Source organism: Pithys albifrons, chromosome Z (assembly GCF_047495875.1).
Source record: "Pithys albifrons albifrons isolate INPA30051 chromosome Z, PitAlb_v1, whole genome shotgun sequence".
NCBI classification, from domain to species: Eukaryota; Metazoa; Chordata; class Aves; order Passeriformes; family Thamnophilidae; genus Pithys; species Pithys albifrons.
This window is the reverse complement of record NC_092497.1, coordinates 62,900,272-62,923,442: the sequence shown is the minus strand read 5'-3', so window position 1 is coordinate 62,923,442 and position 23,171 is coordinate 62,900,272. Positions and strand designations below refer to the sequence as shown.

At 41.9% G+C, this 23,171-nt stretch overlaps 1 protein-coding gene across 1 annotated transcript in view; it reads right to left on the bottom strand.

The window, feature by feature from the left end:
- Positions 1-888: 888 nt before the first annotated feature.
- The window catches only part of LOC139685052 (serine/threonine-protein kinase Pak-like), a 28,109-nt gene continuing 5,826 nt past the window's right edge, over positions 889-23,171 (bottom strand). The window contains exons 7-18 of the mRNA XM_071581569.1: positions 22,640-22,739; positions 22,014-22,210; positions 20,983-21,120; positions 20,005-20,255; positions 16,700-16,814; positions 14,960-15,022; positions 14,382-14,556; positions 12,307-12,482; positions 8,759-8,851; positions 4,760-4,895; positions 2,824-2,991; positions 889-915 (exon numbers count right to left, since the gene is read on the bottom strand). Coding sequence (XP_071437670.1) covers positions 4,845-4,895; positions 8,759-8,851; positions 12,307-12,482; positions 14,382-14,556; positions 14,960-15,022; positions 16,700-16,814; positions 20,005-20,255; positions 20,983-21,120; positions 22,014-22,210; positions 22,640-22,739 — 1,359 coding nt within the window. The 3' untranslated portion in view covers positions 889-915; positions 2,824-2,991; positions 4,760-4,844. The remainder of the gene's footprint in view (positions 916-2,823; positions 2,992-4,759; positions 4,896-8,758; positions 8,852-12,306; positions 12,483-14,381; positions 14,557-14,959; positions 15,023-16,699; positions 16,815-20,004; positions 20,256-20,982; positions 21,121-22,013; positions 22,211-22,639; positions 22,740-23,171) is intronic.

Genomic DNA, 23,171 nt, shown 5'->3' with positions numbered 1-23,171 from the left:
GGTAGGAATTAAAGATTTGAAAATGATTATTAAAATAAGAGGAAATATCTTTCCAAAAGATATGTTGATGGTTAGTCCCCTAGGAACATTACAGGGCATTTCCGACAGAGAAAATGCAGTAGCACCTAGTTCTGAAATCCTTATCACAGATATCAAGGACATAAACAGTGTGAGTTCACGTGTGTAGTTGCAACTTGACTTGCAAGGCTTAACAGACTAAGCATTTCCTTTTAGGGGAAAGTACATTTCTCAAGAAACCTAAAAATCATAAATCCAGAAATTACATTTGTCAAGATTCATTTAATATGTCTCTACATTCCAGTAATAATAACATTGCTCTTGCTTATTCACCAAGCATGGAATTAGACAGAACGCTTATCAAAAGAAGGAAACGAGGAGCTTACGTGACACGTTCCGCCTGCCTTCGGATTCTCCCACACAAACTTGAATTGCAGTGCCTTCTTCTAAGCCACTTGTCCAGGTAAAAAGGGAAGTAGAGCACCGGGCTACAGCTCTTAGTCTGTTGGCTGCCAAAACCACAATCGCAGCTCTTCGGAACACATAAACCAGGGCTTTGGCTCTTCTTTGTCGTAGTCTGCCTGCATCTTGATTGTTTTCCTCCTCAGCAGGCAGATCATCAAGTAGAATCCTAATCTTCTGGCTGAGTAATAGATTCCTGTTGACCTGATCCTGAAGAAGGTTTTTTTGGGAAGACATAGCACACAGTTGGCCATAGAGATGACACAGGGCACCTGACAACAGTGAACAGGCTGCCAGGAGAGGTGAACACTCCTTCTCAGCATTTGTTAGTTCATTTCTCAGGGAAGCATTTTCATGGGCAAGTTTCTGCTGATCTTCTTCAAGGGCACGTATGTTTTCCGTAGTTTTCTTTGCTTCCTGTTCCAGTAATATGAGCTAAAAGATCCAAACAAACAAAACCAGAAAAAATGTGTTAACTTGACAATTTCTACCTAGACAGAAGCTAAAAGAAAATCATCTTCTCACATTCAAATAAGACATTAAAGTCAGAAAAATTGTTAGTAGTGATGATGAAAGTGTCTATTCTGGTAAACAGTTGGAGAATCAGATATGTGAAACCAAATCAGAAGGGCGAAGAAAATTTCCACAATCTTCAACTACAAACGGACTCCTGACAACGATCACTGGTACTGTGACAGACCAGAGGAGGTCCAACAGCACCTGGTTGCCCACAATAGAGATTCACGAGGTGACCAAACAATGGGCAATTACATGCTCCAATTTCAGAAAGAACATTGCTCTGCATAGCAGAAAGAAAGTAAGTGTAAGCAAGAAGAAAACTTAAGGAAGACTCCGGAACATAAAGCTCCAGAAATAGATTTTTCTGTGTGCTAAGACTTCCAGTTCCCAAATCTGTGTCAAATACAGCATTCTTTGGGTGAAGTAAGTTGCAGTAAGCCTCAAATAACAAGGCATATCTATTTCCTCTTTTCACAACATTTTTAATTGAAACAGGTTTCAAGAATACAACTGTAAAGAGAGTGAAAAGTGATTGGAGAATAACGGGGGTCATTTTAGATTGCTTTAAATGCACTTTCACTTTGTGATTACAAAATATCAGCATGACACTTTCCAGACACATCATACAGAACTGCGGTGAGTTGTCCAGAAAGCCCATAGAGCACAGGTGACAACACAGCCCAAAATGCCAGAATGGCTGCTACGTACATAAGAACAGCATTAGGAAGCAAGAAACAGTAAGACACCAGCCCTACAAACACTGCCTACAATATTCACTCCCTTCCCTTTACTCCTCTGCTGCAAAAGGGAAATAGAAATGTACATCACATCTGCATAATCCAGATTTTAGATGACACCTCCTTAGTAATTTTCACTGGCTGCTTGGTGTATTTATTAAATGAGGGGCAGATTTAAAACTGTTCAGTGTAACCACACTCTGTCCCTCACTCTGGCCAGAGGAGTGGTCACAATTCCAGAAGAGCAGAAATGGCTGAAAGGACTTTTCCCTTCTATGCATATGGAACTAACTATCCGGGCAGACAAGTCTTGGGACTCGACTGCAGGATTGGCCTCATTGACGGAACCAGAACACAAACTGAAACCGTGAAGAGTGGCATATATGAGTCTCTGAAGCCAGTTGGCTTTTTAAAGGAAGTCCTAAAACCGCAGGCATTTCTAGGCAGAAAGGCCATGTAAGATTACTCACATTAAAATCGCTCAGAAAAGTACAGATTCTCTCTCAAAGAAACGTGGGTATGATTTATAAAAATAGGTATTTCCTATGGTGTTTTGCGTTACAAATGTCATCATGCAAAAGTTACGATTAGACACCCCCCCCCCCCACTGGCATTCTTTAAAATAGTACCTCCAAATCATAAACACAGAATTTCAAGATGGTATTCCTGGCGTAAGCGTATTTTGCTTGGAGCGATGGGGAAATAAAAACTTGCTCTATGGCTGTAAATTATTACATTCCTTGAATTGCTTCATCAGTAAGGTTATTTTTTCTTACTTCAGTGTAATAATTATTCATTACTATTTATAATATAACAGAGGATATAATAATTATAATAATATCTTAATTATCGGACTAATATCAGATAGTGCTGCTCGAATGTCCTGCACAGAAAGTGGAGCTTAGAGACTTCCTACAGACGTCAATCATCAAACTGAGCTGCAGACAAGCCATAATTAATGGTACTCAATTATTAACGTGCAAATTCGTTTGGAAAGAAGACAAATATCAGCTGTTTTAAAAAAGACTGCAACGTGGACAAATGTCACTGACTTGAAAAGAGGTAGCTGGTGCCTAAGGGCACGTACCTTATCTTGAGCACTGCTGAAGTCCAAGACCAGGGCATCAATAGCGTCATACAGGATTGCACAAAGCTGTGCCTGAGATAAACTCTCAATGGCTCCTTCGGGCTGCCTTGGAAGCGCACACCTTTCTACCAAACGCTGGCATAAGCTACGGAGGATGCACATCTCCCCCTTCAAGGAAAAAGAAAAATTAATTGTATGAACTAAATGAACCAGAATTCTACCTGAGCAATGTTAGAAGCAAAAGTGATCCACCACATGTGTAGTCATGGAAGCAGCACGCAGCTGAAAACAAGGCCCACAAAGCTCATTCTCAAACCTTTATAAAGTTCCTCAATTCCTTGTTAGTATTTGCACTCATACATATTGAAGCCAGAAAGAAAGAAGAGGTTTTACAACAATTGTCTAATTAGACATAGTCTATAAATAAAGTATAGAAATAAAGGCCAGTCGTGCAGGGATGACAAACATGACCTGACACAGATAAAACCCTCCATGCCATCAGTAGATGCAATTCATTCATCCATCTTAACACTCCCACGGATGTTCAATCCGTACCCACTCTCAACATCTGCACATAGAAAATTGTCTACAAATTAATCAAAGTAAATGAATGAGACATGGCCTGTGGGATTTAACTGATGAAGGAAAGAGAACACACTGATATTTTCACATCATTTTAGCTAGCATGGCTATAGTGAAGGCCAGCCTTGGGGAAGAAGAATAAACACTGTCCAAACTAAGTAAACAAGATCCCGTTCAGGCACTCCTGCTTCTCTAAAAATACAAAAAAGTCTTCACAAAAAATACAAAGGCATCCAAGGAATAAGTATCTAATCTCCTAGGGGGCTACTAATAAAACTCTCCAGAAAAAACTGGAACACTCAAGACCAAGGAAAACTCCTATCACATCAGTAGCTGGCAAAGGCTAAGTCTTTTGTAGAACAGCTTGGCATTGTGTTTTGTAGCCATGAATAACAATAATTGGTGTCTGTAGTTAGGGCAGACAGTGGCTTTTATCTCTTTGTACACCTTTTGTGCCTGATCAAATGACTTCTTCAAGTTAACTAAGTCTAGGTCTTTTAACACATGAATGTTTGCCTGGGAGAAGCTGTTATTCTCCCAGAAGTCAAAGGGGATTTTGATTTTATGTTTCCTCGCTTTGTTAATTCCCAATGGGCCTGAGCAGTGCATACCATTAAGACAATGCAGGAAATAACTCCATCGACTGAACAATGTGAAGCCCTTCTGATGCAGGTCTCTGCTCCTGCTCCCTGATATTTCCAATGCCTGCCAGCAGCAGGGAACAGACCACACATCCCTTCCACACTCAGAGCTCCAAGAGAGAGAAGGGGAGACATTTCCATGTCATTCCCAAAAAACCTTTACACTGTTAAGCATAGAAACATTGCAAATGCTGCCACACAGTGACAGAAGAGAAGATTTTCTGGAGGGGGAGGAGGAAGGAACCCTCTGCTTTGCCACTTAAAACAAGCACATATCAAGCCTTTTTTTACAACCAAATGCTTGCACTAAAGCCAAAAAGTTATGTGCAATAGAAATAAAGAAGTCTACAAGGAGCTAAACAAATCTTGACAAAAAAATTTGGGTAGAAAGACACAAGAAATTGTCATCCATATCTACAAAATACCTTTTTCATTAGGGATGCAAACACAATTTACTCCTATTCACACTTTTAAAATAAGTCCTTCTCACAAATAACTCCTCAGTTAAATATGTGCCCTATCACTTAAAATACATTCTCCAGTGAGGTTCTCCAAGATATCAGCTGTATTTACTCATCTTTGAAAAAAAAAGGGAATAGAAGTAAAATCCCAGAGGCAGGGTTTTTCCACAGCTCAGCACAGCAAATGCAGATTATTTTCACAGTATATTTCAAAAAGCTTAAACAGAAAGTGCCCCAGGCCTTTTGTCTTACCATTGAACCTTCCTCCAGTAACACCCTGGAGCTGTCTCTGGCAAGGTCTTGTCTCCCAGAGAGGTCCAAGATGTTCTTCTTTTCCTCAGGCACTTCCTTCACTTGCTTGCTTGATGGGAAATGCTCTCTTGGGAATCTGGAAAGTTTCCACATTCAAACATTTTTATCAAAATTCCTTCTGTCAAGTATACTGTATACTTTTAAAAGATAGCCAATGGCTACGGCACATGTCACAATAGCACATTGTGTGGCTTCTGAAGTTGTTTGCCTTTTTTCTTTAAATCAAGAAACATACATTTCCTCTAAGAAAGACTTTTCATGAAGTGGTTCTGTTCTTCTCAGTTACCAAGCCTTGGCGTAATTTCCAGTCAAGAATTCAATTGATTCATTGCATATGGCCTCTAAATTACATCTAAGAAATAGGACACATGGACCAGCTCCTACACAAAGTAGCCAACTTATCAAAAGCAGGCACAGACAAGGTCATCAAACTCAACGAAAATGACATTCCCCAAGGTTACTGATCCTTGTATGTTGCAAAGAAGGAAAAGGGCACAGGAAGCAGATGAGGCAGTACCCCACAGAATTCCCTCAAGGAAACTCAGGATACTCGTGTCCATCTCAGAAAAAGCTTGATCTTCACCACCTGTCCTGGTTGTGCTCTGGACACTTGGGTGTCTGGACTAAGAAAACTCAGGATAAGCTGCTTCTGTTCCCTCAAACAAAGCCACCAATGCTTCAACTGTGTTAACTTCCATGGAAAGGTCTGCATTCCACAAAATCCCAGAAGATAATTGGACTTCAAAACCTCAACTGGCAGAAGCTGCCAGGAGTAATTTCCTCAATCAACAGATGATTGCAAGAAGTGAAAAGCAGTGTTTGTATGTGAGACAAAACCTATTCTCAGATCTAATTAAGAGACAGAACGGATGCTTTAAGTAGGCATAAATTCTTTTCTTATCCAAAACTAGTCTCTCAGAGACTTAGCTGGAAGATTCCTTCTTGTGGATTTTCACAAGTTTTAACTGACAGTACTGTTCTAAAAATGAAAAATGAGATCTTCTGGTCAAACTTGTAAGGTTCTAATGGTCTGGAAAATTCCTAAACAGATGTTTTAGCTACCATTAAAAATGCTGCTATCCTTTTATCTCTCCTATCATCCCTTGTCTCTCAGAACACAGCTACACTGACAGCACCCTGACTCATTACAGAAAGCCATCCTGTGACAGCCACATTGACAAGAGAGAAGAAATTTTTCTAGACTGAAAACTGCTCTATCAACAAGCATTAGTCAAAAAGACATAGAACTTGAGGATGCTGAATTTGGCTGGTCCAACCTGAAACAGAAAGATGAACCTTGGAATATTAAACCTTGGAAGAAGGGAAAAAACAATGCAGGAACAAACACTGGAAGAACATTAGTCCAAGAAAACTTTTAAGAATGAAGGGAAGAGAAAGAGCCTAATTGTAGTAGGAATTTTTCCCTATTTTCTGGGAAAAACAAATATGGAAACTTGCCAGAAAGAGGGGGAAAAATATGCACACATAAAAAACGCTCATATGGTGCAGAGTAGGTTGTTACAGAAAACTCTGGATCCAACAATCATTGTTCCAAACAAAGTTGTTTAGAACACAAAGTAACTTTCTTAAAACAAAACAACAAAACCCTAATAAAATGTCAAATCAATGGTACAGGCCTTCTCCAGTTCAAGGAAAATCAAATCATTGGTATTAATTCAGTGTTGCCTGTGTTGGTGCCATGGAACTCATGCTGAAAGTAAAAATCACCAGGCAGTCCGAGGAGACTACAGTTCAACTAACTGATGTTATTTGATTGCCACAGAAAATCTTGAAACACGCTAATTAAGTTTCCCAGCTGGGAAGACCGAATTCTTCCTGAGGCATCACCTTAGATCACTGCCATAATGTATTTCAAACATTTTCACCACTTTTTAGCATGAAAATTCTTTCCTCCATAATCATGAATCTGGAATAACTCTTGCAGGCCACAAACTTCCTTCCTTGGAGGAAAACCAGTTTCTCGGGTTCTCCACTACTCCTTGTGTGCATAAGTCAACATAAATACCTATGTTTACAGACCCATAGAATCCTAGACTGAAAGAGAGGCCAAGTCTGTCTTTTCTAGCCTGTTCTACTACCTCGAGTCTCCTCTCATGCCCCCACTGTGCATCACCTCCTTTTAGTGTTCTTAAACCTCCTCTTCCCCCAAATTTCCCCAGTGACTATCCTTTATTTCACCTATTTCTCAGTTCTCTGTCTTCCAACACCGTTCTCCTTTGTGACTTTTTCTCACCCCAGTATAGAATTGATTCAGCCAAGGAAGAAGACTCAGTGCTGTGCATCCTACATCCACCCAAGTCCCAAAACTCCTGTTGCCACAGACACAGCAGATTGGGCTGGACAGGAAAGGTATCCCATGTTATTTCATCTGCTCTCTAACACCGGACCCCTTTTTCTGATTTTTTTTACCAATTAAAGATATCTACAATCATTGAAAAGGGGAAAACAAAGATTATCCACTGTAAATGATTGGCAAGTTCCTGACAGGAGCCTTAGAGATTCATCTAGCTGACTGAAGTGGAGAACATGGTTTTCACAATAATACAAGCGGCTATAGAAAACCCATCTCTTCTAAACCTCTCAGGTATGTTTTCCTACACTCCTCCCAAACATCACAAGAGACCGGACCCCACCATAATTAGTTTCAATGTTTTAGCTTTGGCAAATAACATGTAACAGATCACTTACTATTTCTACCTATGCACAATACCCATGGTTACTGCTATGGACCTGTTGTTGGATGGTCAGGTTCTGAACTCTTGCCTTGCTTTGGCAAATTGCATTCCATTGTTTTCTTTTCTGCTGCATGAAATTACAGGGAATGGAAACTAGGAGTGGTACTCCAGCTGTCTACTGCCATTTGACAATGGCTTTCAAGGGAAACTTACACATCCTTTTCTCTCTCCTGTGCACTCTCTGACTCTCTGAAATCTCTCCTGATATCTTTGGGCACTGAAAGAGCTTCTGCTGGGCTGCCTTTCTCGGCCTTCAAAGCATCTTCAAGTTCTTGAATTCGTAGCTACCAAGTGGTAAGAAAGCAATGAAAGCAAATTAGGAAAAGCTATCAAGGTCTTCAGTGATGTTGTCTGCTCTGTTCTGCTTTACAGCTAAGAACATTCCATAATTTCTCCATGGAAGGACACATTGAGAAAGCATAGAACACCTGCAAAAATGCAGTAATGCATACAGTTCTAAGCAGAGATCAAGAGCTCTGCTGACCAAAGGCAGCTGTTGTTCTCCTTTGGTGGTGTCTGCATCTTCCCGTTTTCAGTTATTAATACTACAGAAATCTTCCAGGGGAATTCTAATTTTGAAGTGGACTCATGAAAGTGTGGAATTAACAATAAAGGCTCCACTTCCGCTCAGAACAAAGCACACATGGAGCTTGTTCATGCAGTTAACCAAGGAAGAAAACCTTGCCAGTTATTCATCCCCCAAAGAGAAATCCGTAACTTGAAGGAGCGTTCCCCTTCCAGTTCATTTGTAGGCTGCAAAAGTAGGGAGGAAATTAAGACTATTAAATAATTTCTACCTCTTTAACCATTACTTCAACAATTTCAGTGCCCATACATCCAGAAGGGCATAAGAATAAGAAAATAACTGACTCATTTTGCCCGTTCACTCCAGCTATTGGAAAACATTTCTTTTCCCCTCACAGTGTAAATGCTACTGGGAATTCTCAATCTTATGAATGTGACTTTTTTTTTCACCCATTGTAGTAACTTTAAAGTTGCCTGAAAAGAAGATACTCTTCTATTCTCTCCTTTGACATATTAAAATTCTGACACTCATTGCAAAAGTCTATTCAGAGTTTTCACTGAAGCAAGGAAGTGATCTTAATGTTTTTGGAAGATTGGGCCTTTACAACTCCAACAGTTTTGCTGTAAACTTCTAGAAAATATTAAATAAAATGTTTACCTGCATCATCTCTGCAGTGTGTTTGCATTCCAATTGTGCTGCTCTCGCTGCTGCAGCCTCTTCTTCCAGTTCTCTGTTTCTCTCTGTAGCCGCCTAGAAGTACATTTGGAAAGTATTGAAATCCAGAGGGACGTAACAAGACACAAAGATGACTCTCCTCTCCTCATTCAGTATATTGGGACTCCACACATCAGACTGTCATATGTGAAGTACTTTCACTTTGGAACTCATACCAAGAAATAACTCTAAAAACATAAAAGAACTTTTTCTATGTAGTTAAAGAAATGGATGTAGCATTATCTTCTTGAAGCACCTTTAATAACAAAAACTGCAGCTGGACTCTGAAAGCAAAAAGGCCAAGTTAAAAAAATTGATCTATTCCCTTCTACTTTGCTTTTTCACTAAGGTTGTCACCTGAGGCAACACAACCACAGCCTCTGGGTTCCAAAACACAATGGGGTATCAACACAGCATGTACAATTTCAGGGACGAGATAGAGAATTCCTCAAAAATACCTCGGCTTTGGCACCCGATTTCCGGTTAAGGTGCCAAGAACAGATTGCTTTCCAGCTCTAAACTAATCACAGTTTCCCTACCACAAACATCTCTGAGCTCTGTAACGTTTTAAAGCATGAATTGGGTTATGGTTTGGTTGGTTTGTTTGTGATTTTTTCTGGTTTGGTTGGTTGGTTTTGGTTTTTTTGTTTTGTTTAGATTTTCACTGCCGGGTTCCTTCACCTGTAACTATTCTGTTACGTTTTTTGTCTACCAATTATCAGGAAGTTCTCTTTTAGTAAATATTCTGAATACATTGCTTAGTTACTACATCTCATTTTACAGATGGGCATAAACCTGTACATGCATACACAGTTTAACCAAAATGGGATTAAACTGCTACGTCTTTCTTATCCATTCCTACAAAACTGAGGAAAGCAGAAAAAAGACTATGCTAAGCATGTCCTTGGAAACTTGGAGTGCCTCCAAAGAGTTCAGGAATTGGTCTATAGTATTAATTAACTTTTTCTTTCTTTAATTTCTCCAGGTTGAAAAAATTCCTTTCAAGTTTCAACAAACACAAAGACAATCACCACATACACATGTCCAGAGAAAGGCTTGGACACAGGATTTCATTTGGAAAAATACTTTCAGCAACAGCAGGAACTCCAGAACTGCTCTAATGGAAATTCCCATGTGATTTTAACTGTACTGTTTTCTATCCAAAAAATCTTTTCACTTTGACTGATGACTAAATTGAAAACAAAAAGGCACCCCAAAGTGACTCTGGGCTTCAAGCGACATCACCGAGATCAAGAAAAAGTAGTTAATATTAGAAGTCGTTTAATACACAAACATTGAAGATTGTATAAATACAAGTGAAGTCACTGAATTTGAAAAAGGAAAACTAAGCAGGAAGTGTGGGAGACTGCATTTTGACTAGAGGCACTCAAGTGAGACAAACATTAACAGACATTCTAATAATTTTACATTTTGCATCATCTCACACACCCGCTGAAGAAAAGACTTTGGAAACAGACCTCCACAAAAGGCCCACCAAAGAAAAAGTCCAAAACAGCACAGAGCTTACCAAACCTACTGCACAGGAAGGTCTGTCAAAAGGCTTAACCTTTGCCTCATCCCACAAGTTTTATTGCTGAACACACTTCAGAAGAAAAATCCAAAAATCCTGCACGAATACTGCCCCTACATTTCCACATTGGCAGCAGTATTTTCACATGACAGAAAACTTTTCCCAGCTGCTGTTCAAACCTCAGTCTCACTCAAACTCACAGGATAAGCAGCATCCACCTGTGAAACTCCCTCTTATGTGAAAGAGATGATGGATGTTTTGTTAATCTGGCACGTGGCATTCCAAGCCTGGCTAGCAGATTCCATCCCTCAAGAAATGAAATTGGTCAGGGTGTCAGTGCTTGCTGAGACTGCCAGCAATGGTCACAAGGCCTGACTTGAAGCTCTCTCATGAGCTGCTGCTCTCGGTGAGCTCTGGACTCGGGGTCCAAGGGCTGGCCCCTCAGCCTGTCACTGGAGCTGCAGAGTTCCTCCTGCACAGCCCTCAATTTCTACCACAGTGTATCATTCCCATGCTAAAAAACCCCCAGTGCTTCTTTAATAAGGCGGTAAAGTTACTTTTTCGAGGTTTAGCAGTAGAGAGCTCAGCAGGGGAACGGAGCCTGAATCAGAACAGGTTGTTAAAGTCTAATACATTAGCACATGTCATTGGAACTGTTTACCCAAGCTCAGACACTGTCTTTGCTCACCACCAGGTAACGTGTCTCGGCTCCAAAATCCCTGTGAATGTGACCTGCTGTGGTAACACTAAAATCAGCCATTTCCCTACAGGAAATCTTTCCCTAAAATGTACATTCCACCAACTTCCTCTCTTTCCCAGCTCGATGGAAACAGTTAAGTGTGTTTGTGGAAATGATCCATAGGGCTAGAAGTTCTATTTTGGTGTGGATTTAATTGCTAGAACTTCAAATAAAATCAGACGTTTTAGAAACAGCCTCACAGACTAAATAATCTTAATTTCTGCTCCTTTGAAAAGGATTTTCTTTTGTCTAGAAACTGAATTACTTTTAAAAAATGAATGATGAAGTTTGCAATACAAGGAAATAACTGAGCTGCTCCTCAACTCAATTTCTGCACTCAGAATTTGAATCAACCTACAAGTTGGGATAATTACTAACATTATTGAACACAGCAGCTTTGTGGAGTCACTGCTACAAAATTCCCATAGTCCATATCCCTGCAGACTAAGCTGAAGAGAATCCTCCAGCTCTGTCTGTACAGCAAGCCAGGGAACAGGTTTTTTCCCATCAGTGTGCAAAACAAAATTCTGACCATTTTCACAGAAATAGAAAACAACTTTCATTCTCTCCACACTGGAAAGATATCAAAAAATTTGTCCCTTCAGGTTTGTCTTCCACATACAGACAAAAGTGAGCTGGGAAAAGCAAAGTAAATAACACATAGTGTGCTGTAAAATACTTAAACCATTCAAGACTCGGACATGTTTTCTACTGGGAATGTAATTACCATTAGCAGACTAACATTGTCATGAGTGCATCGAGCTTGTCCAACAAGTCGGCAGGACTCGCAGGATTTCTGAACTTTGCAGATGTGGTGTGGCCGTGTAAGGCCACCCCAGCAGCCACCTGCACATGCCTGCTCACGGCAAACACGGCTCTTATGCTAACAAGAAAGCAAACCTTGTGTGTAAACAGCACAATTTCACAAGTATTCTGAGGAAAACCGGAGTGCCTCTGAGAAGGAACATTATGCTCTGCCAAACCACAGGGTGATGCTGTTGCGCGTACTATGGAAATGTAACCCCTTTTCTCCTGTTGCCGACGGCGTCCGAAGCACCCCCAAGAGAGCCCAGTACGAGCATGTATTCCTCAGAACTATTCTGCAGTATTTTGGAGATTTTTTTTCCCAAACCTAAAAGAGCCCAAATCCCCACACACTTTGCACCAAAAAAGTTCCTGCCACCATCTCATGCGACTTTCTAAGCTTTTAACACAACATACCTGAAGAGCCTTTTCTGCTTCACTTTTTTCTTTGGTAAGGAATACAATTTTATTCTTCAGAACTGTGTGGATATCTTCCTTCTCCTGTGCACATTTTTTGTCTTCTTCCCAACTCTGTTGAGTCCTGTGAGATGATTGCTCAGCCTCTGCCACTGTCTGCTGCTTTTCAGTGAATGCTGTTAAGAGAAAAAGAGATTTAAAAAGAGAAGAAGCACTGCAAGTCACATTTAGAAAAAAAGGTGTAACGCTCATCAGTTCTTTGGTGTCTTGGGACATCGTGTGGCACACTGGAACACTAACACTTCCAAGTACTGGAGAGCACCACCTTCACTGCAAAGAAAGAGTGCCATTTTTGTGTTCCTACAGCATCTTTGACACAAGGACTGAGGGATGCTTTGGAGAATTTTCCAAATTGCAACTGTTCTCCTCTTGGAAAAGAATCCCAAGTTGAGTTAACCTGTTCAAGGGAGGCCTCTGTAGTCTGCATTCCTTCAATTTGAGTGCAGTCTAAGTGACAGTAAGGACAGACACCTGGCCCATAAAAGAGACTGTGGGAAAACCAAAGGCAGGCAGGAAGGGAATAAGGAAGAGAAGGATATAAGGAAGGGAGGGAATGGAGGGGAGGGAGGGGAGGGAAGGGAGGAAGGGAGGGAGGGAGGAAGGGAAGGAGGGAGGAGGGAGGGAAGGAAAGGAAGGAAGGAAAGGAAGGAAAGGAAGGAAAGGAAGGAAAGGAAGGAAAGGAAGGAAGGAAGGAAGGAAGGAAGGAAGGAAGGAAGGAAGGAAGGAAGGAAGGAAGGAAGGAAGGAAGGAAGGAAGGAAGGAAGGAAGGAAGGAAGGAAGGAAGGAAGGAAGGAAGGAAGGAAGGAAGGAAGGAAGGAAGAGAAAACACAGACACATGCATTCAAAAAACCCTCCCTTGCCTTGCTAAACCTTTCCTGCCCCCTTTCTCTTCTCCAGTCCCATCACTACAACTCAGCTGAGTCCCTTCAGGGAGTTGACAGGCAGCCCAGCACACTGGGCTTGCTGTGCTGTGCGTCCTCCAGCAGCAGCAGTCCCTTTTGGGCCCTGCCCCTTGGTGCCAGCATGGGCACTCACTGCTCAGGCAGCTTCTATCTCCTGCTCTTTCCTTTTTCCTCTTGCCATTGCCACCCTTTGGACAGGCTCTGTGCACACTCTTCTGGGCACTTTGTTGCACAGTGGTCAGCAGGTTTTGATCTTGTGGAGCTGGCCAGGACCATCTGTGGGCACACCCTGACATTTCTCCTCCTGCACAGCCTGCCCTGCCGACCCACACTCTTTCCACACACCTGCCAGCTGGGCCTGCTGCAGCAGCAAATGAGTTTTGCAAATCAGAAAGTAAATCACCAAAGGAGATTGAAAGTAGTTTAAACTACACACTTACTACTCCCTTCTATATTGGCAAGCAAGCCTGCAGTAAAGGAAGCATGCACAGAAAGAAATCTCAGTTTCGGAAAGCAAAACTAGTAGGGAAAAAGGTCGGTAGCTACAAACTTTCCTTTCCACATACTACTGTCACAACACACATTACCTATCGAAAAAGAAAAACCAAAGATGATGAGAGGAAAGCAGACATGAGCAATGAAAAGGTAGAAGCATTTGAAAAGATGGGAAAAAAGCAGGATGATGAGAACTCCTAGGAAAAAAGTTGTTGGAAATTGTGTGAAAAATTGCACAGGACTCGACGTGTAGTAGTAGTACTAGTAGTAGTAGTAATATTTTTTTCCCTGAAATGAAAAAGGAAGAACTGCTGGACATAGTGAGAAGCAGAATGTAGAGACAGACACCTTGATTACAAGTTTGTACACAGACAGCACTGACAGAAGAACAGAAGGTAAGGAGCAAGACAGAAAAAGAGTTGACAGGTTTGGCAGGTTCTATTTAGTTCACACGAAGCAGCAAGAGTTTTGTAAGCTCTTACGGGTTAACAAGTACAGATGGGTAAGACATGGGAGATCCAAGACAAACAGCAGGAACTGGAAAACTTGAAGTTCCTGCTTGTTTTCCTGACTTGGGGCTGACAGCCTCTGATTCATCTTTGCTTTCTTGAAACTTACCTTGCAGTTCCACAAGTTCCCTTTGTGTGACACACAGCTCCTCTTCTGCAGTGCGCATTTGCATCTGAGCCTCTTTGCTGCCAGGTGACAATTCCTGCTCCAGAGTGGGCCAAATTGCTTCCCATCTTTTAACTTCCAAACAGAATTTAATTATCTCTTTTTCATAGTAGGACATCTAGAAAATAAATTTGTTGCAGAAAACTCTCAACAATGCTCCTTTGAAATAGTGTAATATGTTACAGAAATACACCTACAGAACATTTTCAAAAGATATTTTGCATTGCATTCACAGCTGCCATCTTATTCCCTTTGCATTTGAAACAGTCTTGCAACTGCACATTCATGTACATTTAAAATATTTTCAGGGGGTTTTAATCCAGTCTAATCTGATTCCTAGATTAATTTAATTTACCTTAAACATACCCTCTGTTCTTCCAAAACTACATGACCTTAAGAAAAGAGAAGTTATAAAACTGTCATCTTCTGGGATCTCAGAGGGAAAACTTAAAAAAATAATCACGTTGGGATAGTGGACTATTGTTGGAGGAGACCTGGGGTTTATAGAGTGGCAAAAATACTATAAGAGATGGATAGACGAGGACGCTGAAGTCCAGGAACCCGGCGCCCTGAATATGGAAGCTCTGCGAGAGATTTATAAGGATTCTAACAAGTTCACACCCTATATTGATGTTTCCCCAGTTTGAATGTTATACACCCCAATATGTCTACCCCAGTCATTTTCCCTTAGTCATCCCTATCCAGGTTTCTTCTTCCCACAAACCCCTAGGGCATTTTCCCACCAGCCCACTCCTGATTGGTCTCAGTTTGGTGCAGTTTCCTTACATGGTTATGTTTAAACCCTGTTCTCCCATTGGTTCCTTCTTTCCTCCTCCCCTTAATTTGCATGTCACCCAGTGAGGTGCGTCGCTCCTCCCTGTCTCCTCCCATTACTCTGTCCAAGTTCTAGAAAGTCCCATGCTACCCTTTATTAGCCGGTGCACACCAGTAAACTTGCTTCTCCTCGTGGACTCTAGGCTTGTGTGGACTCCTTCTGTTGGGGGTGGTCGCCGGGCTGAGAGCGGGAGGAGCCGCCCTAAGCTTCCAAGGAATCTGATCCTAGGGAGCACTTTGAGCTATTTTCCTAACCTGGCTCCTGGAAGTGGGAATCCTTCCACTGCATCAGGGGACTTTAACAATCCACTGATAGACTATCAGACACCTGGTAACTCACTGCATACCATGATGAACTTTCATCCAATAATGTCCAGTTGTCAAACAGAATGACATTAAGCAAACAAATGAAGAATGGAAAATGCTTTGAAAAAGGATCTCGTCCAGACTAAGAAAGATAGTGTAGCATCTGCTGTCAAAAACTGGGTCCAGCAAATCAAAATCAAACTCTTTCAACACAAGAAGGGGGAAAGCAAACACCCGTTTCTTCCCAGAATCTACAAAGGAGTAACATACTTATTAATGAGAACTGCGAAATAATTCAGCCCCATTACAAATGTTTTCCCTGAGGGTGTTGTAGCAAACCAGGATTGGAACGAAGCAGTAGTAAAAAAATATGTCAGAAATCATTTCTTTGGTTTGAATACCAGCTTTTGCACTAGCACATAGAAGAAAAGGGGAGCACCGAGTAGAGCACCAGCTGGAATCAGTTTCAGCTCTGTTGCTCCTTGGCACACTTTGCACACTTGCTAATGCCAGACTGGCAGCTGATATCCTGGTTTAAACTGTGTTGCTGCAGTCTTATTCCTGTCAGAGATAACAGCTCTGCTCTCAGCAGCTTGTTAGGGCGCAGATGCTGTGGGTGCTCCTTCATCTGTTCAGGGTGAAATCCAGCCAAAAAACTAAGTTTACTGTTCCATATGCATTCCTTATTGGGGTGTGTAACCAAAAGAAGAGATTTCTGCTTCTCCCACAATGACCCACTTTTCCCTGCTTCCATAGCCCCATGAACTGTGGGGAGATTCTGTAAAAAGGATCCCTGGAATTATTTGGATTAAAACACTTCAACCAACCAACCAAGTATGTTCTCTTCCATTGAGAACTTGAAAGCTGAGGGCTCACAAGATTCTCCTGCACCGTTCTGCTCTTGTGAAATGCTCGAGTTACTCACACACCCCCTTCAATACTAGCAGTTACAGTGGAGGTGCTTACAATTCCCATGGACAGGTAGGAGAGGTCTGGATAGTGCTAATTCCTTGTTATTCCCCAGCTAGTGACTGTGCTTTGGATTCAGCCCTTGAGAGTACTTTTTCAAGGAATTTATTACACTTATTTCAAGAGTAAAAGAAAGCAAACAATGTCCTTACTTGTTGATTGTCTCGAGAAGTTAGTTCCAAATTTTCTTTTTCAGCCTGATGGAGTCTCCTGAGATCATCAGCAGCGTCCATGTCGGATGGATTTCTATTCTGCGCCTCACTCAAGCTGGAAAATAGGAATGTTTATAAAAACCCAACAAACATGAGTAGTCCTTTCAACTTACAATGTTTCTTTACTTCAGTTCCCCAATTGTGGGCTCAAGGTTCTAAATATTCACTTAAATAAAATTATGCCCTGCAGTTTTCATCATACTCTTGCTCTTTGAAAAAAGGGGCTCACAGAATTGTTTATTGTGCAAGATATGAGAGATGGAGCAGGAGGAACTTGACTTGGATACACACTGTGGGTTAACAAAGTTGGTTGAAGCATAACAGGCTCTTTATTAGTTTCCATTATCTTTATAATTGATAAGCTTTTAGGATGCTTGGAAAACATCCTTCCAATGATGTGATTTAAAATGACCAGCAAAGTTTCTGTTTGGCTCTGCAGCAAGGATCATTTTTTAACATGGACTGTCATCTCAAAACCGTCTCTTGTCATGAGACAAACACACAAACACAGAACAAACCTCACTTTTACATACATCAGGGATATGTGCATTTAAAGTACAAAGAAGCAACTGATCATAAACACAATAAAAATTAAAGGTCTAGTCCCCTAAACTGCCTGTTATCTTAATTTCCTTCACTATTTCAACTTAAAGAAGATCTGTTGGGCACTTAGCAGAATCAGCCCTTGAGCTTCTATATCTAAAGTATCATCCTGTATTATAAAAATATGTATTTATGGAACTAGTTTCATAATTCTAAGAGCAACTCTTATAATTTCAAACTGGACAACTTTTAAGTTCTTTCAGGAACTGAAAATCAGGGATCCCATTGTCTGATTGGTGTCAGCTTCCACATTATTTTAAGTATGTAAGACTACAAAAATGAGTAGCTCCACACAAAACTGCAAGAGCCCAGGGGCACTAATAGGAAATATACTGCAAAGAGAAACAGGATTAAACGAAATACAAAACTGGCATCATATCCTAGAGAGCTGTAAATACTGAAATGGCTTACCTTTGTCTGCAGAAGTTTAAATATTAATTACAGAAATTATAGTAAACTGCAATTGAATTAATCGGATTTTTTCCAAATGAAAAATGACCACTTTACCCCTAGATTTGTGCACAGGCATCATTAATACTGTCCACAACTGGAACTTTGTCTGATGATTTATGTTTTGTCACAGAAGCTGAGCAGCAAAAAGACACCAATGCCCCCTGAATGTGGGGAACAGGAACTTTGAGTCTTGCCTTTCAAGACATTACTACTAAAGGATGGAATTTCAGGTGTTTAGCTGCAGCCTAGAAATATTTAATAATGGAATAAATACTAAATCTATTTTCATTTATAAAAAAGATGGACTTCCTCTCTGAGATCAGAGTAACTCTATGTCATCAGGAATTGTCCCATAGGGTGCCAAGGATACAAAACATTTAATAACCGTGGGAGATAAGGATCATGAAAACCAGCATGTACCACAAGAACACCAGAAGCACATTATTGCCTTTCAGTATTTACTTCGAGAGCCACACCCAGACCAACGTGACCCAAAGAGCAAAAGGTCAATGCTAACATAAGTAAAATGACAATGTTTATTGCAACTCCAAGCTACTGCAATATGAAGATGTGGAAATAAGAGGAATCTGAAAAGCCAGAGCATCTGTAAATGAAAACTGTAAAGCTTCTTTGTGGGCATCATATAGCAGGTTCAAGAGACTTTATTTTCCCTGGCGGGGGAAAACAGAGAGGCAAGAAAGACAACCCATCTTACTCAGAGATGATGCAAGAGCATCACTTTCAGCTAAAGACAACTGCAAGCCACACAGCACCAAGATCAGCAAAGTTCTGGTGAGGGGAAAACAAAAACTGGGGAAGACTTGGGCCAACAAACAAGGGTTGTGGAAAGGGCAACCATTTAGTTTGTGGGCAACAGGGAGATCTTCTTGCTTCTTTAAACCTGATGACATTTGATATTTCTTGCCTGGAGAGCACATGAAACAAAAGCAAGGGAACAGCCACTTTTTGTAAAGTAAATAAATTCCACCTCTAAAGCTTTAAGTAAACGGCATTGGCTTTTGTGGCAATCAGCTTTAAAGAAAGCTGTTCTTTTCAACTCTCCTATTGACTACTCAGCTAAAAAAGCCAAAAAAAACCCAATCAAAAATCCAAAAAGAAACAAACAAACAAAAAAAAACACCAAAAAGCAAAGCAAACCAAAACAAACTAAAAAAGCTCAATCAAAATACCTACACATAAAAATTACTCAGAGGAAAATATAACTATGCAATTAACTGTTCTGCTTAACTGGTCCAGATAGAGAGGGAAAGAAAGACAAAATCAAAAAGAAAAGAAGATGATTGTTAACCACACATAATTTTTCTTGACAAGGATCAAAGATTACTCCTTTCTAAATCATAAAAATACTATAATCTCTAGCAGAGACATACTCTAGGTTATTTGGCAACCTACAAAAATCGTAATAATGAACAGGAGGGAAAAAAATGAAAGACTTTATCAGAAATCTGCTTTTTCACCTCAAGAATTGAATGCATTTAGCCTACTCAGCAAACAACAGCTGCAGTGAAGAAAAAACTTAGACTCATAATCCAAATCTCCTCTGTCACATCCATATCATTCTGAAGTTTTAAAACTTCTTTAAATTAGTCTGAAGTCACACAGAGGGAAAACAAAACAAAACAAACAAACAAAACCCCAACGCACATACAGATCCATTCCACAAGCGTCATTTTTCACTTCAGAAAAAGTAGCCCAGTGCCATGGAGTGGCTTGTAGGAGCCCCATAAGTAAAGGAAGCAGTAGGAAAAGTTTTTGGCTGAGGACTTCATACATTTGATGGGTGTTGCCCGAAAACTCCTGTGCCATATTCTCCTCACAAACTTCTGAATGCATTTATCTAACAAGCAAGGCCATTGATTTAGACTGGGTATGAGGAAGAAATTCTTCCCTGTGTGGGTAGTGAGGCACTGGAACAGATTGCCCAGAAAAGCTGTGGAAATGTCCAGGGCCAGGTTCAATGGGGCTTGGAGCAACCTGGGCTAGTGGAAGGAGTGCCTGCCCAGGGCAGAGTGGTTGGAACAAGCTGATCGTTGAAGGTCCCACCCAAATCATCCTATGACAGAGAGCACCCAAGAATAAATCTAACAGCAATCATAGGACACACAAACTTAAATTGTGTAAAGCCTGGTGTGACTAACACATCTGTAGTGAAACCCACAGAAACTCACCAGTTGCTGCGCTGCAGCGGCCAAGCACGGTCCTGATGCTGCCCCGCTGCTTCTATCATGTGCCAGTATGGCCGGATGGCCGGCATTTGCTGCAACACTGGAATTCTTCTGCTCACAAGAGTGAGCGGGGAATATGGGATGGGCACGAGCCCAGTGGGTTGTTGCAGTCTTGTCTCCTCCTTCAAAGTCTTCACCAAAGCGATAAGTGGCACCAGGCTGGAGGCAGGCATGGCTGATTCTATCCATGGATGCTGCCCAGAGGAAAAAGACAAAAAAGCAATGAACCATGACTTTCCAAACTCCCAGATTCAAACAGGGCTTTCTGGTTCCCAGAAAGATGCAGAAACAGGACTGAGGGGACCATGTGCACCTCCATCTCCATGCTCAGGACCTGCCAACACAGGCCCACTAGTTCATTTATTCAGCTGTCTTCAGCTTGCTCAAGTTTTTGCCCTGCTGCTGCTCTAGGAATGCTGCTTTTTGTCCCCCAGGTTTCTTCCTTTCAGGAAACCCCAAATACTCTCATAGGTTCCTTCATTTTTAAAGACATGTGCTGTGCCAATTTTCACAAAGAGAGCATTTTCTACCTTTCCATCCCCTGCCCCTGTTGTGCTGCCTGGCCCCTTCCTTCCCAGCAGGGACAGCCCAGGGGCTACAAGCATGCTGAAACACTGGCACAGGTTGCCCAGAGAGCTGGTAGGTGCCCCAGCCCTGGAAATGTCCAGCATCAGGTCTGACAGGGCTCTGAGCAACTGGATCTATTTGAGGATGTCCCTGCTCCTTGCAGGGTACTTGAACTAGATGACCTTTACAGGTCCCTTCCAACCCAAACCCGTCTAGGATTCCTCACAGTTCTCATTTGAAAAGCACTAAGATTGGAGATTATTATGAGGGGAGCCCATCTGATGCCTTGGAGTTCGGTGGATGAGGGACCCATCTCTCAGGCAGCTGCTTTACCTGCAGCCACTCTGCACTTACCTGCAGCAGCTCCTGGGCAGACCAGCGCCTGTCCTGGTCTGTCTCCAGGCAGCAGGTCAGAAAGTCACGCAGCCAAGCCGAGACTTCCTTGGGCTTCTTCAGCTTGGGTGTCCCTCCTGTGCTTATCATGTGTTGAGCCTAGAGAAAAAGGAACCACGAGATTCCACCTGTTTCTTTCATATCCAGAGCTGCTCTCCCAGACCCCACTGTTTAAGCTCCAGTCTCCAGTGGCAGTTTCTTCCCTGGAAAAGTCTTGGAGATGACCTTCCTAGACCAACAAAAAAGTCAAACCCTCATTCAGCCACAGCTTTCCCAATATCCAAAGGATCCTGCCTTGACAGCTGATACCTTCGGCTGATGCAGTCAGTAGGAACTACATCAGCAAAAGCACCTTTTGCTTCTTTGAGGACGGACTAGCTTGACAGGCTATTTTCAAGAGGCAGTTTGGTCCAAAGACACCATTTCCAAGGATTAGAACATAAAACATATCTCTGCACTGCTGCCTGGTGTCCCTGAAGCTACCATAAAACAAAAATCGTGATTATTTTGTCCTGTTCTTGATAAAACAATAACTGGAAATGAAAAAAGAAATCCATCAGTTATTCCTTGGCTAAAGAACAACAACATGTTTGGAACCTCACGTGCAACACAGACACGTTAAGCTGTCTGCACAAAGGTAGTGTGATGAAAATGCCTGTTTGGGCAGACAGGAGCCACCTGCAACTATGTCTCTCAGCAGCCTCAAAACTCAGGATCACCTTCACTTATGCAGGAAAAGAAAAAATTCCAATGGTCTAACCAGAAAAAGCAGTAATTCCATCTTTGAATGGTCTACATGCTACTTCTCTTCTGAATTTCCCCCACTGATGGAAGCAAAACTACAGCAGATGCTGATGTGCTCCAAGGACATTCTTAGAACTGCACCTTGGTGGAACTAGTTCAAGCTGGTGGGAATGGGATTTTGTCTTATGGCAGATGGAACATGGGACAGATCAGAAAGACACGGCTAGCAATGGGTATTTACAGCTTACCATTGTAGAAGTTTCATCTTGGTAAGGAACTTCTCCTTCTATCATTTCTAGTCCCACGATGCCAAGTGACCATATGTCCACTTTGGGGCCATATGGTCGGCTTGTCACAACTTCTGGTGCCATCCACCAAGGAGTCCCAATCACCGAGCTCCGATAACACTGCTCAACACTGAGCTGAGCACAGAGGCCAAAATCAGCTGAGGAGAAAAACAAACACTCTCAAAGTCAGCTCCAGTTAGGCAACCAAACCAAAGAATTCCCCACTTGAAAGCTGACACTGTGCTCTTGAAACGAGCTGGAAAACCAGCCGTGCTCTGTTTCCTGGGGGTTATAGCCAAGGAACTATGGAATTGTCCACCTGAAAAACCTTCATGTTTTCCACGCTGCCCCCAGCAGTGGCTTTTATTGACTTGAAGCTATAGATTGTAACTCCCTCCCTCTGGAAGGGGCACACAAAAGCCAGCAGCACTCCTGACACCTTGTGCCTCTCTCTGCAGGGTGCAGCTGTGTTCTCAGGTGTCAGCAGGGGTCTGTGCATTCGCACAAGCACCATTTTTGGGGAACTGGCAGTCACTCAAAACCACTCCCACATCCTCAGAATGTTGCACCTGACCAAGAATACCCACCCAATTTGACAGATCCGTCCGTTCTGATGAGAATGTTGGAGCTTTTGATGTCTCTATGTATCACTCTATGGGAATGAAGGAAATACAATCCTTGTAGGCACTGGGAGAGGAAAAAGAAACCGGAGGACAAAAATTAGTCATCTGGTTTCATCCCACAAGAAAGGAAACTGTTCTAAAAGACTTCCTCTCCAGGGGAAGAGAGTAATGGTAGAAGATGGTCCTGTCAAGAGGAAGAGCTTGCTGCTCCAACCCTAGCAGAGCAGTGCCTTTCACAGGGAAGGCCCATGGGCTTTTGAAAGACAAATGGTAGTTGTTGTTCTAGCCTGTCCCCTGCAAACCCAGCCAGAAGGGTGCTGTTGCTGCAGGGGGTGTGTTCTCCCAGGTAGAGGATAAACAAGGGTTTGCCAAAAAAGCGAAAGGCCTTCTGTCACCTAGAAGGTGGATCACTTTTGGGTGGGAGGCTGAATGACAAAGACTTAATTGCTGGCCTCACAGCAGACTTGGAAGTAGCACATGAGTCAGTTTTCAGAAG